Below are 16,360 nucleotides of genomic sequence, written 5' to 3' on the forward strand. Positions count from 1 at the left end.
CTGCGCCGCGGGGCGCCCCGGAGCCTCCGCTGCCCCCAGCCCGGCCCCGTCCGGGGCGCTGTCCCCGAGCCCGCAGCGCGGGGCCCCGGAGCGGCTGGAGCGGGGCCGGGAAGGGCCCTGCCCGGCGGGAGGGGACGCAGCGGGGCGCAGGCGGGGGGGGAGCACCGGGCAGGGGTACCGGGAGGCGGGAGCTGCAGCGGTGGGCAGGGGCTGCGCCAGGCCCCGGGCGGTTGGTCGGCATCTCCCGGGCACCACGGAACCGCTGCGCCGGCTCTGAGCCCGTCCCCGCGGCTCTCGTGTGTGCCCAGGTTCCCGTGGTGCCGGGGCAGTGCCGGGACCGTGCCGCGGCTCTGGGTGCTGCTGGGCCCGTGGCGGGGCTGTGGCGCGGCCGGGCGCTGTCAGCAAGCAGGGTCCTTCGTGTCCGCATCCACTGGTGGGTTTGCGTGAGGGACCGTGTGCTGTGCTGGGCTGCCCCGGGTCTGTTCCACACGCGCATGCCATCCGACAGACAAACCGCATCCATTCGTGGAGCAGGGTCTTGCTGTACAGCTCCCTGGTAATGTAATTTAAATGTAAATACAGCTTCCCTCGAACAAAGTGTAGCAGCGGTGCAGGGAGTTCACCTGGATCTAAAGCCAGCAGCCACCAGAACAGCTGCTTTCAGCTGACTGAACTAATCTCATCAAATCTCTAGCATAGGCCGGCTCATCGGAAAGTTTCCTCCCATCCTTCCTGCCTTGCACCACATTGTCCCTGGGGCATTGCCAGCATTGCCCCCGGGGCGATGAGGTGCAAGGCTCATGCAGCCCTGCGGCGATGGTGGGTGACATCCCCTGCGGCTGGTGCGTGTAAAATGCCCCCCCAGGCCCCCGAGAAGGAACGAGCTGCTCCTGCCCCCTGTGAGCAGTGTGCCTGCCCAGACGGCTCTGTGGCACTACACACGGCCACACCTGGGGATGTGGGTGGGCTTGTGGTAGCCCTGGCTTTGGCAGCGCTCAGTCTGGGAGCAGACCTGGGGCAGCAGCCGTGCACGGCGAGCAGAGGCTTGGCCCCAGCTCTGCAGGCAAGCTGTGCCCGCTCGGCCACGCGGGCAGCTGGTCAGTGGAGTGTCTCTGCAGCACTGCTGCCACGCGCCTGCAAGGCTGCCCCATGTGCAGGTGCTGCTGGCCCTGCTGTGTGCCGGCCTTCAGCAGGGACACTTCAGCTCTGTAGCGTTGCTTTGATGCTAAAAAAGGATTGGGATTCATTGCATTGTCATTCCTTTGCTTCTCACAAGATAATTCCTTGCAAACCTGCCTCCGTTCCTGACAGCCAGGCCTCCCACAGCGCCCAGTGCTTCCCCACAGCAATGCCCTGCGCTGGGCCACCCCTCCCCAGGCCACGCTCCAACAAGCCTGGCTCCTGCCTCTCCGTGGGGCTGCCTGGGGCCAGCACGGGTGAATCACAGAATCATCTCGAGTTGGAAGGGACCCATAGGATCATCGAGCCCAACCCAGCTGGGTGAGCTGGGTTGGGCCCTTGGCTGCCGGTGGCAGCTGCGTGGCATGGACTGGCTGTCCCCTGCGAGCCTGGCAGCTCCCATCTTGCTTGCTCCCCCAGGCACTGGCAGGAGCTGGCCCAGGGCTCATTCCCTGCTGCTGGGAGGGCAGTGAAGGGAGCCGAGGGAGACTTCAGCAGGGGCTGAGCCTGGGGACAGGGCTGGGGGCTGCAGGCATTCCCCATGTACCATGCTGCCAGAGGTGGCTCCTGCTCGTGGGGACCAGGCAGCGGTGCCCTCAGCGCCCGGTGGTGCACAGGGCACCCCAGGCAGGGCAGCACGGCAGCCCCCGAGGACAGGCTATACCTGAAACCACCCACGAACCTTGTCAGTGACACTAGGGCACCTTCACTCCCTCTGAGCCTGCCCAATGATGCATCCTCCTCAAAAAGAGCTGTCTTTTCCCAGCTGCCAGGGCAGGGGGAGCTTTCTGGCTGAGCAGCCAAGCATGGGCCACGCTGGATGCTGCCGAAACCCAGGAGGTGTCATGCAGCTGCGTGGCCAAGTGTTTGCCCTCGCTCAGCACCAGCCATGCAGGGCTCTCCATTGCGCTGAAGTGACCTGAGTTGCCCTGGGCTGTGCATGGCCCCTGCCCACAATGGCACTTCCCAGGACAGCCGGGCTGCTTTGTATTTTCCCCAGGAACATGTTTCTCTCCCTGTGGCACCCTTGTGGCTGCGGCTGGCGCTCAGAACAGCCAGCTTTCCAGCACACCGGCTGTGCTGCTGCGTGTGTTGGGGCCGGGGCAGGGCTGGTGTATCCGTGGTGCTGCTGTGCACGGGGCGGCTCCCGAGACACAGCCTCCTCAAATGGCACGCGAGGGCTCGAGCTGTTGGCACGCACCCAGGGAGCGGGCTCGGTGGCATCCTCTTGCAGACTGCCCAGCAGGGAGTGGGCCTTTGTGCCTGGTGGCAGGCAGCCTTCGGGAAGAAATGCTTTGAAGGGCCTCTCTGAGCCTGGTACTGGATGCTGGCCAGCAGCTGAATGACCAGAGCCCAAGATGATCCTGGAGATTGAGCAACACTTTCTCGTTCAGTGATCAGGGGCTCCAACCCCATCAGCTCTCGGGCTTTAGGCACTGAGCATCCACCAGGGAGTTTCCACTAGCTTGGTCCCCAGGCCACAGCTCCTCTTAACAAGTCAGTATTCAAAGTGCTTTAAAGTCTACTGCAGACTCAGATTTAACGTTAGAAGCATCATCAAGAAAATGTTGCATTAATAGACTAAAGGGAAGATGAAAGGCTTTGGTGAGCAGCAGGTGGGGCATTGCTCTCTGCCACCTGCTCCTCTCTTGTTCCACGAACAATGCAACAGAGCACAAGTCCAAGATCAAGCACAGCCTTTCTCTCTGTGCAGAATGGGAATCCTGGTCAGCCTTGGCTACAGCTGCCCTGCTCGTGTCATAACAAAGCTGTGAGCTCCCAGAGTGGGAGCACAGCTAACAGCTCAGTTTGGGACCCTTCACTAAAGGCAGTCTAGACATAACAGCTTCCAGAAAGAAACTGCTTGCCATTCTAAAAATGCACTTACATATCACCTTGAATTTACTTTAAACCCACAGGTTTATGCTACCACAAATACGTTATAGTTCTGTCCATGTCCTCTGCGGCACCATGGTAGGTGACAGAGCTGTCCCACCCTGGGAGTGGGGTGTGCAGGCACCGGAGACGAAGGAACGAGGGAGCCAGGGCTGAGTGGGGCACAAGGAGAGGTCTGGAGAGCCAGGGAGTGGGGCCTCGGGGTGGGGATGGCTGGAGGAGTGTGAGTGGGCTCACGGGGCCCCCTCGACTCTGGCCACGGCAGTGCTTGACCCAGCTGCTCCCTCCTCAGAGTCACTACGTGGCCTGTATGGCCGCCATCCTGAGCCAGATGGACAAGGACCACTACAGCTCCTACATCCAGGCGTTCCCCTCCCGGGCCGAGCTGATGGTGAGTGCTGCCCCACGCAGCCAGACCTGGGCCGTGGCGGGGGGCACGGGGCACTCTCCGCTCTGACTCTCAAGAGGACATCCCGCCGGTCCCACCACCCTGCCCGCAGCAGGGCACCTGGCACGCGTGTCACCGCCCTGGCCACCGGCACCGCTCGCATCCCCACTGCTGGGTGCCCGTTTGCTCCTGGCCCTGGTGCTCAGCATCATGGCTGAGCCCCAGCCCCCGACATCTCCTCTCTTCGGCAGGACTTCCTCATGGAGACCTTCATCCTCTTCAAGGACCTGATCGGCAAGACGGTGTACCCCTCTGACTGGATGGTGATGAACATGGTGCAGAACCGGTGAGGACCCTGGGCTGGGAGGGTGCTGGGGCTGGGTGTGACAACTGGGGCACCTTGCTGGGGCATGCGGACACTGCCTGAGGCTGCCCTGGCCCCCCACGTCTGTCTCGAGCAGCCCTGGGGCAGTGCCTGGGCTGGCTCGGGGCAGCTCTGGGTGCTCCCTGCTGGGACAGCCCGGACCCTGGGAGCCCACGGAGGAGCCGCTCTCTCCATCCCCACCGGCATGCTGTGGGGTTCGGGGGAGCTGCTGCAGACAGCCCGTCCCTCCTTCCCTGGGTGTCTCCACACGGCAGCTGTGCTGGGGTTGAGGTCGTGATGCCAGGGATGTGTCTGTTCGCACCTCCGGGCACCTGCCTGCACCACGGCGGGCGGAAGGGATGCGCTGCCATGGGGACGTGGGCAGGAGCACGCTGCGAGCCTCAGCGCCTGGGGGAAGCTGGCAGTGCCCCAGGCCTTCCCCCACCTCCTCCTGTCTCTTGCCTCCCGTGGCTGGGGGCCGCCAGCCCTGCTCCCCCTGCTGCTGGTGGGCTGGGGGGTCCGGCAGTGCGGCCACCCTCCGCTCAGCAGCCATGCTGCGGGTGCTCCTGCAGGGAGTTCCTGCGCGCCATCAACCATTTTGCCACGACCTTGACGGAGATGTTCCTGAGCAGCAGCAGCTTCGAGCTGCAGGTAAGGGGGCACTGCCCCCACCCCCGCCGGGGGCTGCAGGGGACATGCCCAGCCTGCGGGACTGCTGCATCCAGCCCCAGCTCCCCCCGTGCCACCCCACCTGGCACTTGTCCCCATTTTCACTGCAGCTTTGGAACAACTATTTCCACCTGGCCGTGGCTTTCCTCACCCAGGACTCCCTGCAGCTGGAGAACTTCTCCCAGGCCAAGCGCACCAGCATCCTGGCCAAGTGAGTCGCTCCTGCCGCTGCCTGCCCGAGCTCTGCCTCTTGGTTCGAGGCTCCAGCCCCCGCCTGCTGCCGTGCTGTGCAGGCAGGGATCTGGGGATGAGCCGCTCAGGCTGTGCTTGGCCTCCTGGCCTGGCAGCTGACATGCCATGGGCCATGCCCAGCTGCGGAGTGATGCTAACCACCACCCATCCTGGCAGGTACGGGGACATGAGGGCCAAGATTGGAGCTGCCATTCGGGACATGTGGTACAACCTAGGTGAGCCGTGGTGTTGCCAGCAATGAGGAGGCTCGGAGAGTCTCTGCAGGCTGCTGTTGATCCCCGCTGTCCCCAGAACGGGTGCCGGGGAGTGGAATATTACAAGTGTGGGGCATGGGAGGCTGCAGGCGTGCGCCCCGTGGGATGCTGCAGGATGTGCCAGCCGGTTGATGTCTCCTTCTGCATGTGGAAGCACGGAGCAGTGCCTGGTGCCCGCAGGCTCCTGTGTGGGCTGTTTGCCTGTGCAGTGCCTCTGGGACACCAGCACAGCCCCAGCTGACGGTCCCATAGCCGAGTGTTGGTCGTGCTGTCCTGGCCACACAGCACGACCTCCCTGCCACCTGCACTGGGTGTGCAGACCTCTCCTACTGCCGCTCCCCGGCCTCTTCCATGCACCGCTGCCTGTTCCTGGGCACGGGCTGCGAGTGCCTAGGCAGGCCAGCCTTCCATGCCCTCCCCAGGCCATCGCAAGATCGAGTTCATCCCGGGCATGGTCGGCCCCATCCTGGAGATGACGCTTGTGCCGGAGCTGGAGCTGCGCAAGTCCACCATCCCCATCTTCTTCGACATGATGCTGTGCGAGTACCAGCTGACCGCCAGCTTCAGCCGGGTGAGTGCCCGCGGCCAGGCAGGGCTGGGGAGGCCACCGCGGCTGGATCCTGCCTCTCGCCCGGGCTGACCTTCCCTGTGGCATGGGTGGGGGCTCCTGGGACGTGTGGCTGCAGCAGGGAGAGGATGGGGACAGAGCCTCCCAGCCCAGGGTGGTGCCGAGCATCTCCCAGCAACCAGCAGGGACAGGCCAGGTTGTTTGCAATCAGCAGTTCCCAGCACTGGCTGGAAACAAGAGCGCGGTAGGAGGGGAGAGGTCTGTATAAACCTCCCATATTGCCACAGTCTTCTTGAGCTGCTTTGAGTTTTCTCTGTGCAAGAGGTTTTTCCAGTTTGTGATCGGGTGGCATTGGTCTTTTCTGAGCTGGAAGCCTATTTCCCTGTGGGACATCCTGTGGGAGAAGGGCTGGGACCCCCCAGAGCCATGCTCTCCCATGTCCCATGCCATGCACGTACAGGCATCGGAGTCCACCCGGAGCAGCTGCAGCACAAACCCGAAGGCTAAGCCTCAGCTGGGGGGTGGGGGACCCAGGCAGGCTCAGCCCTGTCCCCCCGGCAGGGCAGGGAGCGGCTTTAGGGGGCACGGGGCACAGCCCAGAGGTCGCCGGGACACCTTCCCTTCCCACAGCGCTGGGGTGCCCCAGGCTGCAGCAGCGGCCCAGGCTGCTGGGAGGTGGCAATGGGGAAGGAGAAGGACCTGGGGAGCAACTGGGGGCCTGTCGGGGCTGGGGAGTGGGACTGGGCTGGGCAGCCCTGGGAGAGCTGCCCGCAGCCACTGAGCCCAGGGCTGCTTGTGTGGCCCAAGCTGGCTCCAGCCCCGCAGCCACCCTCTCCCGGCGCCTGCTGCCTTGTGCCCCGCAGAGCTGCGGCCGTGGCAGCCTGGGATTGAGCTCAGCACATCCTCGGTGCCTTGGATGCGTTCACGTCTGTATCTTTGCAGTTTGAGGACGAGATCCTGCGCAAGCTGGACAGCGAGGTGGAGGGTGGCCGGGGAGACGAGCAGTACAAGCAGCTTTTTGAGAGCATGTGAGTGTGCAGCGCCACCACCACGCCCTCCCCTCTGCCAACGACCCTTTGCTCTGCACTGTGCCCCTGCCCCAGCTGCATCTTGTCCATCCCACTCCTCCGTGCTGTGCTGACCCAGAGCGCACCTCCCGGGGCGCCGGATCTGAGAGGCAAGAGGCTGTGCCCGGGGAGCAACGTGTGCCCTCGTGCACCACAGCAGCTCCAGACAGCCCCCCAGGCCCCCGCCCTGCCCTGGCTTTGCTGCTGCCCCGCAGTGCCCATCACAGCCCGGTGTGCGGGAGGCTGGAGCAGTCGGGTCTCTTCCCCCCATCCCTGCCGTGCCTGCTGGGGGCAGGGGCTGCTGGCTGGCTGCTGACCCGGCGGTGCTTTGTTGTCCCTCACTGGGGGGGGGGCTGGCACCCATGCCTCGGGTGCAGCTAAGCTGGGGCATTGCAGAGCTGAGCACGCCGCCAGACCCATCGCCTCCTCTGCTCCCCAGCCTGCTCAGCTGCTGCCGGAGTCACCCTGAGCTGGCCAAGCCCGGGGAGAACTTTGTGGCGCTGGTGACGGGGCTCCTGGAGCGGCTCCTCGACTACCGGGCGGTTATGAACGACGAGAACAAAACCTACAGCATGAGCTGCACCGTCAACCTCCTGGTGGGTGCCTGCCCTGTGCCCCCAGCTCCTGGGGCTGGCTGTGCTCAGCCCCACGTCCCCCCAAATATCCGCGGGGGCTGCAGCAGTCCCAGCACAGCAGAGCTGGGGTGCACAGGGTGCCAGGCTGGTGCCCCCAGCTGGGCAGCACGACGCAGCCCTGCACTGCCAAGGGCAGCCCGGTGCCTGCTGGGCTGAGTCCTGGAGCTGGGGAGTGCGGGGGCTGCGCTGGGAGCCCCCTGGGGCCACTCTAATGCCTGTTCTTCCCCAGAACTTCTACAAGGAGATCGACCGCCAGGCCATGTACATCAGGTGAGCGCTGCCCCACGGAGACCCCCCGGCACCGGCCGGTGCTCCGACGGAGCTGGCCAGCACAGGAAGGCGCCCAGCATAGGCAGGGGGGTCCCCAGCCTTGAGCTGCCCCCACCCTGCCTGCCCCAGCCCCTGCATGGGGGAAGGAAGGTGGAGCGGCCGGAGGGCAGGGTGCTGGGGCTGTCCCCCCCCCCGGCATCGTGCCTGGCATGTGGCGCCCTGCTCACAGGTATCTGTACAAGCTGAAGGACCTGCACATCAGCTACGAGAACTACACGGAGGGAGCCTACACGCTGCTGCTGCACGCGCAGCTCCTCAAGGTGCGGCACGGTGGGCAGGGGCTGGGGGCTGCCACGCGCCTCGGGGTCCCCAGGGCTCTGCGTGACAGGCTCCCGCTGCCCGGCACAGTGGTCGGATGAGGCGAATACGGCGCCCATGCAGGGCTTGCACAGCCCCAGCCTGCACACACAGCGCCAGCTGAAGGAGGCTCTCTACAACCAGATCATCAACTACTTCGACCAGGGCAAGGTGAGCGCAGCCCCGGGCAGCGGCAGCCCCCCAGCCATCCCAGCTTCCCCCCATCGCTGCCCTGCTCTGAGCCCCCCCGTGGGCAGGGTCTCCCTGCCCTATTGCTGAGGTGGGGCTGGAGCTGCCCTGTGCCAGGCAGGATGCAGTGAGCTCGGGCCGGACGGCTCATCCCTGCAGCCCCCCAGCTCTCGATTCCCCCATCCTGTATGACCCCTGGGGAGATGTGGGGAGTTTTGGCACCCCACAGGGGTTTGGCCTGGCAGGGGGCACCGAGGCTGACAATGGCAGGAGGTGAGCCCTGCTGCAGCACGCCGGGGACCTATCCCGCTCCTCGTGCAGGAGCAGAGCTGCAGTTACCCTGCAGAAGGGGCTGGGTGCCCTGGAAGCACCCAGTCCCCTTCCCACCCCAGCTTACCCCACACCCTGGCCCCTCTGCTGCAGATGTGGGAGGAGGCCATCCACATCTGCAAGGAGCTGGCGGAGCAGTACGAGAGCGAGATCTTTGACTACGAGATGCTGAGTGAGATCCTGGTGCGTGCTGGCTGGGCTGGGCGATGGACCGGAGTGGGGTCTGGGCTGGGGGCACTGTGCCCAGGGGCCGTGAGCCGTGGGGCAGGGTCGGGTGGGCTGCGGGGCTCCTGCACCCCTGCAGCGCCATCTCCCCTTGCAGCAGCGGGAAGCCAAGTTCTACGAGAAGATCCTGAAGGTGCTGCGGCCCAGCCCAGACTACTTTGCTGTGGGCTACTATGGGCAAGGCTTCCCCACCTTCCTCCGGGTAAGTCTGGCTGCTGCGCTCAGCCTGCGCTGCTCTGCAGCCATGTGCTGCGCCCTGCCCACGGCCATTTCAGGGCATTGTCCTTGCGAGCGGAGCCCCAGAGCTGTCCCTGATCCTCACCAGGATGGCAGCAACAAGCTGGTCCCTGTGGCCTGGCCCTGGTGGGGAGATCAGGCTGCCCAGGGAGGTTGTGGAGTCTCCTTCTCTGGAGATATTCAAGGCCCATCTGGACGCCTACCTGGGCAGCCTGCTCTGAGGAACCTGCTTTGGCAGGGGGGTTGGACCCGGTGATCTCTTGAGGTCCTGAGGTCCCCTCCAGCCCCTACAGTTCTGTGATTCTGTGATCTAGTGGAGGTCTGGCAGCACACAGGGATGATGGGGATGAGGATGGAGACATGGTCCCGAGGGATGAGGCGAGCGGGAGCTCCTTGGAGCTCACCCCAGCTTGCTCTGGGGTGTAGCCCTTACAGAAGAAACACACGGCATGAAAAGCTGCAGTTCTCAATAGCACGTGACAGAGAGGGCCCTGGGCAGTGTCCTTGGCACGCAGGGATGCAGCACCTCTGCTGGCCCATCTCTGCCCAGAGCGCTGGTACTGGTGCTCCGCTGGTACTGGTGCTGTACCTGCGCTGTGGCTGCGGTGCGCAGGGAAGCTGTGTCTGCACCGCGTTGTCTGGGGCACCGAGGCAGATGTGTGCTGTACCCCGTATCCTGTCTGTGGTGCAGAGATATATCTGTGCTACCTGTGAATGCATTCAGGTACCTCCCCGAGCATCCCCACCCCCATGTCCCCGCCAGCAGTGCAGGTTTAGGGGCAGTGGGAGGCCTTCGGGCAGCTCTTTGCTCAGCACCCTGCCCTTTCCCTGCGCTGGCAAACGGCCGTCCAGCATCCACCAGTGGGAGCAAGGCTCATCTATTCAGACAAAAGCAGTGTTTCAGCCCCATTCACTCCTTTTACTTTTCTTAGATTTTTTAGTCAGCTTGGGCATCAGTTTGCATGCTTGGTGCGCTTCTTCCAGCTGAAGTGTTGGTGCTTATTTTGCTACTCTGCTGTTCCAGCCACAGCAAGAGCTGCATCATTTTTCCCAGGGTCAACCCCATTTTTGAGGTCTCCTTGCTGCCTCCTAGGTGGGTTTCTGTATCCACTGACCGCAGACGTGGTCACCGTGCACCCGAGCAAAGAGCTCCTCTCCAGAGCCCCAGCTGCCAGAGCCAGCTACCCTTTAATTCTGTTTTCCTCCAGCTATTGGGTTAGGGGATTTTTTTCCAGGAAGGGGTTTCCCACTCGGCTGGAGGCTCAGCCTGGCTGCTACAGGCACCTGCCCGTGCACATGGGCGCTCGCTGCAGCCCGAGCACAGGGAGGCCCCGCTCACAGCGTGCTGGACCCACCGCCCTTCCTCCCACAGAACAAGGTCTTCATTTACCGGGGCAAGGAGTACGAGCGCCGGGAGGACTTTGAGATGCGGCTGCTGAGCCCCTTCCCCAACGCCGAGAAGCTGAAGACCACATCTCCGCCCGGCCCCGACATCACTGGCTCCCCGGGGCAGTGTATCCTGGCAGCGTGGGGGTGGGCAGGGCGGGCGGTTCCCTGGGCCTTCATCCCCACATGGGTCCCACAGCACCTCCCGCACACCCCCTGCCCCCTCTCCCCCACAGCCCCAGCCCCGCAGCCCCGCGGTGCTTGCCTGTGGCTCCTTCACTCCCGCAGACATCCAGTGCTTCACCGTGCAGCCGGTGGAGGAAGCCAAGGTCCGGTTCAAGGACCGGAGCATCCCGGAGCAGATCACCAAGTGAGTCCCCCGGCAGGGACGGGTGCACCGCCTGGTGTGGGACACCACGGGGATGTCTTCCCCTCCACACATCTCCGTGCTCTGCCCCTTTCCTCCTCTGCAGCTTCTACAAAGCCAACCACGTCCAGAAGTTCAGCTACTCGCGGCCCTTCAAGAAAGGCCCAAAGGATCCAGACAACGAATTTGCAGTGAGTGCTTCCAGGGGCTGCCGGGACCCCATGACGGGGGGAACGACAGAGCTGCAGGGGCCCTGTAAGGAGCCAGGTCTCAAGGGGATGCAGAGGGACAGGGGGCTCTGATCCTGGAATGGGGAAGGCGGCAGCCCCGTGTGGGAGCCCCCTGCCCCGTGGGGCAGCCGGGGGCATGCTGGGGTGGCGGGGAGCGGGGCAGTGCAGTGACTGCTGCCCTGCCTGCAGAACATGTGGATTGAGCGGACGACCTTTGTGACAGCCTACCCGCTGCCTGGCATCCTGCGCTGGTTCGTGGTGACCACCACTACCACGGTGAGGAGGGGGCTGCGAGGGGAGCAGGGCCATCCCCAGGTGCCCCTTTCCTGGGCGGCCCCCCTGCCCACTCAGCAGCTCTGCACGTGGCTTTTACCCCTCGGTCAGCGTGGGGGGGTGGCCAAAGCCCGGGGGGGTCGGGTGCTGCAGCAGTGAAGGCAGGTGGCACACACGTCTGGGCTGTGGCACAGCTCTGCTGCAGAGCCCCTGTATGGCCGAACAAGATCTGCCACGCTGCATCCCCAGGGCGCTCACTGCTGTTGTGCCCCCACGGTGCCAGTGACGTTTACCCGGGTTTCCATAAGCTCCCCACTGAGCTGCCCCTGCCACGCTGTCACCTGGGCTGCAGCCTCTTGGAGCTACCCTGCAGGCAGCCCGGAGCCAGGGACACACACAGCGTGTCCCTGCAGGCCACCAACTCAGGGCCAGAGGCTCGAGGGACTTCTTGGGGCCCCCAGGGCGAGATATGCAGCCCCGGGGCTGGGGAGGGCAGGGCTGCGGGTCAGGCAGCTGCTGACCCTCCCTCCTGGACACAGAACATCATCTCCCCGCTGGAGAACGCCATCGAGACCATGATGAAAACAAACGAGAAGATTCTGAGCGAGATCAACCGGCACCAGAGCGACCCCAGCCTGCCTGTCAACCCACTGTCCATGCTGCTCAACGGCATCGTGGACCCTGCCGTCATGGGTGGCTTCGCCAAGTATGAAACGGTGAGGACGTGGGGGTGCTGCACCGGCGCCGGTGCTCTTGGTGCGGGGACAGAGCACAGGGCACCAGCACCGCTCCGGTGCCGGCCACCAGCGAGACTGAGCGGGGCTGGCTGCAGGCCTTCTTCCAGGAGTCATACCTGAAGGAGCACCCCGAGGACCAGGGGAACATCGACAAGCTGAAGGACCTGATCGCCTGGCAGGTACCGCCTGGCACCCCGCCAGCAGCCCCGGCCCGGGGAGCCCCACAGTCCCAGCCAGACCCGTGCCCTCTTCTCCTGCAGACCCCGCTGTTGGCAGAGGGGATCCGGATCCACAGGCGGAAGGTGACGGAGGACTTGTGGCCCTTCCACGAGCGCATGGAGCAGTGCTTTGTGCAGCTGCGGGCCAAGGTGGAGAGCCAGTACGGCGTGCGGGAGATGGTGAGTGCCAGGGCGGCGTGTGGCACCCCCAGGGGGTTGCTGCACAAGGCGCCCCATGTCCTGGGGCAGCGGGTTGCAGCAGCAGCAGGGCTGGGGGCAGCGTGTGTGCGGGAGCAGAGGGTCTCTGCCTGCCCTGAGAGCAGGGACAACTGCCACTGGGTAGCACTGCAACCAGGAGGGGCGAGAAGGGCACTTCTGGCCTTGGCTGAGCACGAGGGGAGGCAGCAGAGGATAGGCTGCGTGCCTCACCCCTCCTGGCTCTCGGTCCCCCTGTGCTCTCAGATCTCCTTCGAGGACCGGCGAAGTGGGCGACCCCGGTCCGCGGCCTGGGGACCAGACTGGGACCGGCTGAGCCATGCTGGAGACAGGCGAGTGTGGTGCTGGGGAGACACGCTGGTGGCCCTGCATTACCCCCTGCCATCCCCACGCCCCTGAGCCATTCCCACTCCCCAGGGCCCCGCGCGCTTCTCTCCCTCCTGCCCCAGCGCAGTGCCCACCCAGCTTCCCTCCCTGGTGCTTTATGCCGAGCCACATCTCGGGGGCCCATCCTGCTGTGCCACAATAGCCCTGTCCCATCGGGAGGACACAGAGCAGACACACCACATGCAGCCCCCCCAGCTCACCTGGACACCGCTGTCCCAGCCATCCATGCCTCTCCTTCTGGGTGCCCCCCAAGCACCCGCTGCTGAGCGCTGCCAGGGTCGGTGCTGGTGCCTGGCTCAGGGCAGCTGTGCCTGGTTGTGGCCTGGCTGGTGCACAGCACAGCCTCGCTCCCATTCCCTGGCACCGGCCCCTCACCAGCCCCAGTCTCTCTGCAGCACGGAGGCACCCCTGACCCCAAAGCCTGCCCCACGCACTGCCGACAGCGAGGACCGCAGGAGCGAGCGCAAGGAGAACCGCTCCAGCACCTTCTTTGGGTACCGGCGGCAGGAGACGCGCCTGTCTGTCCCGGAGATGCCTGAGCCCAAGGTGATGGTGCCCAGCACAGCCCTGCAGCCTCCCTGCTTGCTCCAGGCTGATGGAGGGGAGCAGGGGCAGAACTGGAGGCGCGCGGGGCTCAGAGCCCTGCAGACAGAGTGCTGGGGAGCATCGTGCCCTGCCAGAGGTTCCTGCGCTCCCAGGGCCCTGGTCCTGCCCCCCAGGCACTGAGCCCCCTCCCTGTGCCCCAGGATGACAAACGGAGACTGTCCCGCAACATGAGCGAGAGCAGCCTGGGCAGCTGTGATGGGAAACAGCCCCCGCCGAGCCGCGAGCCCAGCACTGCAGGTACCCCAGCTCCGGAGCCTTCCCACCCCCTGCAGCCCCAGCACAGCCAGGGGGCACCTCCCCAGCACCACAGCCCCGGCGGCGTCCAGCCCCTGAGAGCAGGGCTGCAGCCCCAGCCCCTCAGCGCTGGGCGCACGCTCCTGAGGGCACGCGGGTGGCCACGGGCAGCCCAGGGCACCCAGAGCAGCCCCCCTGGTGCTGTGCCGGACGCGCTGCCCAGCCTGCCTCCCTCCACAGCGCTGTCCCCGTCTCCCACGGGCTTTGGCGGCCGCGTGAAGAGCGCCAGCAAGGCCCCGCCGCTGCCCCGCAGGATCAGCCCCACCGTGTACGAGGCCTTCCTGGAGCAGAGCGATGCTGCCAGCGGGGGGAAGGTACCGCCCGGCCCTGCCCCGGCCCCTGCCCAGCCCCTGCCCCAGCCCCTGCCCGGCCCCTGCCCCCTGTAACCATCCCCTCTGCTCACAGCCGTTGCCATCGCCGACAGCGGATGGAAGCAGGGGCCTGAAGTCACCCCCACCGCCACCACCGAAGTCCAAGCGGCTGTCACAGCTCTGAGCCATCCCTGCCCTGCCCGTGGGGCCCAGAGCTGGGGGACCCTGCCCCATACAGCCACCCCCTGCCTCTCCCCCAGCGCTTGCACCAGAAGCACCCTGCGTGGCTCCTGGACGCCCTGTGCGCCCCGAGGTGCCGCTGCCCTCGGGCTGTGCCCCAGCTGGGACCCCCCGACCACTGCTCTGCTTCAGACGTGGCCCAGCCCTGCTGCACCCCCCAGCCCCCACGCAGCTCCCCCAGCGCCGTGCCCGCAGGCCACCAAGAGGGCTGCCATCCCACCACCGCAACCACCCTGGCACAGGGCGGGCCGGAAAGCTCCCTGCCAGCCTGTGCTGAGCTCCCCCGTACCCTCCCTCGGCTGCCCCCATCCCACAGCACTGGGACGAACGCTTCTGGCCCTGGCTGTGATCGCACAGGAGCCAGCCAGCTCCGTGCGCGCAGCCTGGGCAGCGCCGTACCCCGTGCAGTGCCCTCCCTCCTGCTGGTATCCAGCCTCACAGCCCCCCTGTGCTGAGCTAGCACCGCTGCGGCCAGCAGCACGGCCCCCGCCTCCCTGCTGCAAGCACGCTGCAGCCACGAGCAGACCAATAAAGGACCCACTTGTCAGCCCGGTGCTCTGCAGTGTTGATCAAAACCCAGCGCACGCCGCAGCGCTCGTTGCTGCCCCACAGGGCCCCCCCCACGTCCAGCCACTGCCCCAGCACCGCGCCGTGCTCCAGAGCAGGGCCTCGCGGCAAGGAGAGCCCGAGGCAGCCCCATGTGCTGGGGCTCCGGTTCCCAGTGGCCAGGCTGCGCCAGGTCTCTCGCAGGGACAACCAGCTCGCCACCGTGCCTGCAGAGCCGCACCAGGCTTTTTATTTCCCCCTGGTGTTGCGGGCTCAGGAGCCACATTTACAGTCTTCTGTATTGAACAGCAGGAACCCAGACCCACACCCAGGGGGCGTGGAGGGCCAGGGCTGCCTGCAGCAGGGAGCTGCCGTCGGTGCATTCCTGGCTACGAAGGAGGGCACGGACTGGCTCCCCTGGCCGGGGTAAAGAGGGGACACGGAGAGACGGTGCCTCGTGCCACCAACACGACGTCTGTGAGCAGAGCGGCTGCACCGGTGCCTGGGCTTCCTCAGTGCTGAGCAGAGCGGCAGAGCTGCCTGTCCCTCGCCGAGCCCGGCTCCTCACAGCGGGTTTGCTGAGGAGGCTGCCAGCCGCTTCCCAATGTAGATCCTGGATGGGAGTCAGGGACTGTAAGGAACCTGCCTGGGGAGAGCCTGGCTGCGAGGTGTGAAGGCAGCAGCCACAAAGATGACTGCAGCTGCTGGGAAAAGCGGTGGGAGAGCTCCCACGGACCAGCAGGAGAGTTCCTCCCCTCCCAGGGTGACAGCCTCCTGCCAGGGCAGCCAGAGGCCCCCGGACAGCGCCAGGGAGCGCAGACACGCACAGCAAAGCAAGGCTGCGCCCCGCCGGCACCCAGGGGTTGGTTCTGGCCCTGGCACAGACTCACCCCAGTCCCAGCGTCAGCACGTGGCTGAGCAGCAGCGAGGGGATGAAGAGCAGCAGCAGCTCTGAACTGAAGAGCCTCTTCTTCCTGCCCACCGCCCCTCCCGGCAGGCTCCACAGCACCGGCTGCGGGGAGCACACGAAGGCGAAGTCCCTGGAAGAGTGTGCCGTTAGGGGCTGCGCAGGGAAGGGGCAGGAGCAGGGCAGGCGCAGCACGGGCCTTACTTGGCGGGCAGGTGCTCAGGGCAGCGGGCACAGCCCCGGCCGAGGGCTGCAGGCAGGCGTTGCCCCGTCCGCTCGGCGTCCTCCGGTGCGTCCCGCTGGGTGCAGGCGGCCGGCTCCCTCCCCGGCAGGGGCTGCGGGCGGCCCGGGGGGGCCCTGCCGCGGGGAGGGGGCCGCTCGCTCCTCGCCGGCCGCTCGCTCGCCTGCCCGGCTCCTTCCTCGCCGCGGGCTGGGGGGCTCGGCACCGGCAGGGCTCTGCGGACACAGCCCCACCGGTCAGCGGGCCCGCACCGCACCGGCCCCGGCCCCGCCGCCCGCCCGGCACTCACCCGTCGGCGCCGTCAGGCTCCAGCTGCGCCTCCAGCAGCAGCCGCTCCACGTCGGCGTGGCAGGAGGAGGGCGCGGGGTCGGCGCCCCCCAGGCCGCCCCGCAGCTGCACCCAGGAGCCTGCGGGCAGCCGTCAGCCCCGCGCCGCACGGAGCCCCCCGGCTCGCCCCGCCGGCCCCCTGCCCGCCCCCGGAGCCCCCCAGCACCCGCCCCGGGCAGCCCCCCGCCCCCCCC

At 66.3% G+C, this 16,360-nt stretch overlaps 2 protein-coding genes across 2 annotated transcripts; one reads left to right on the forward strand and one right to left on the reverse strand.

The window, feature by feature from the left end:
• The first annotated feature begins 548 nt into the window (after positions 1-548).
• Positions 549-14,692, forward strand: LOC118157204 (dedicator of cytokinesis protein 2-like). Its single transcript, XM_035311458.1, has 26 exons — positions 549-660; positions 3,364-3,466; positions 3,715-3,809; positions 4,400-4,478; positions 4,607-4,707; positions 4,905-4,963; positions 5,425-5,573; positions 6,513-6,598; positions 7,077-7,233; positions 7,502-7,542; positions 7,772-7,862; positions 7,951-8,070; positions 8,512-8,601; positions 8,741-8,845; positions 10,253-10,394; positions 10,555-10,636; positions 10,740-10,824; positions 11,053-11,139; positions 11,676-11,852; positions 11,969-12,052; positions 12,134-12,271; positions 12,554-12,639; positions 13,090-13,240; positions 13,441-13,537; positions 13,775-13,908; positions 14,000-14,692. The coding sequence occupies exons 2-26, from the start codon at positions 3,386-3,388 to the stop codon at positions 14,087-14,089; spliced, it is 2,607 nt and encodes an 868-aa protein (XP_035167349.1). The 5' UTR covers positions 549-660; positions 3,364-3,385; the 3' UTR covers positions 14,090-14,692.
• A 214-nt stretch (positions 14,693-14,906) lies between these two features.
• LOC118157203 (BCL2/adenovirus E1B 19 kDa protein-interacting protein 3-like) lies at positions 14,907-16,259 on the reverse strand (the record flags this gene model as incomplete). The annotated part of the gene is made up of 4 exons (XM_035311457.1): positions 14,907-15,304; positions 15,582-15,731; positions 15,803-16,054; positions 16,129-16,259. Coding segments are annotated over 4 exons (582 nt in total), but the record flags the coding sequence as incomplete, so codon positions are not given.
• Positions 16,260-16,360: the final 101 nt, after the last annotated feature.

The sequence above is a fragment of the Oxyura jamaicensis genome, assembly GCF_011077185.1.
Source record: "Oxyura jamaicensis isolate SHBP4307 breed ruddy duck chromosome 4 unlocalized genomic scaffold, BPBGC_Ojam_1.0 oxy4_random_OJ72438, whole genome shotgun sequence".
NCBI classification, from domain to species: Eukaryota; Metazoa; Chordata; class Aves; order Anseriformes; family Anatidae; genus Oxyura; species Oxyura jamaicensis.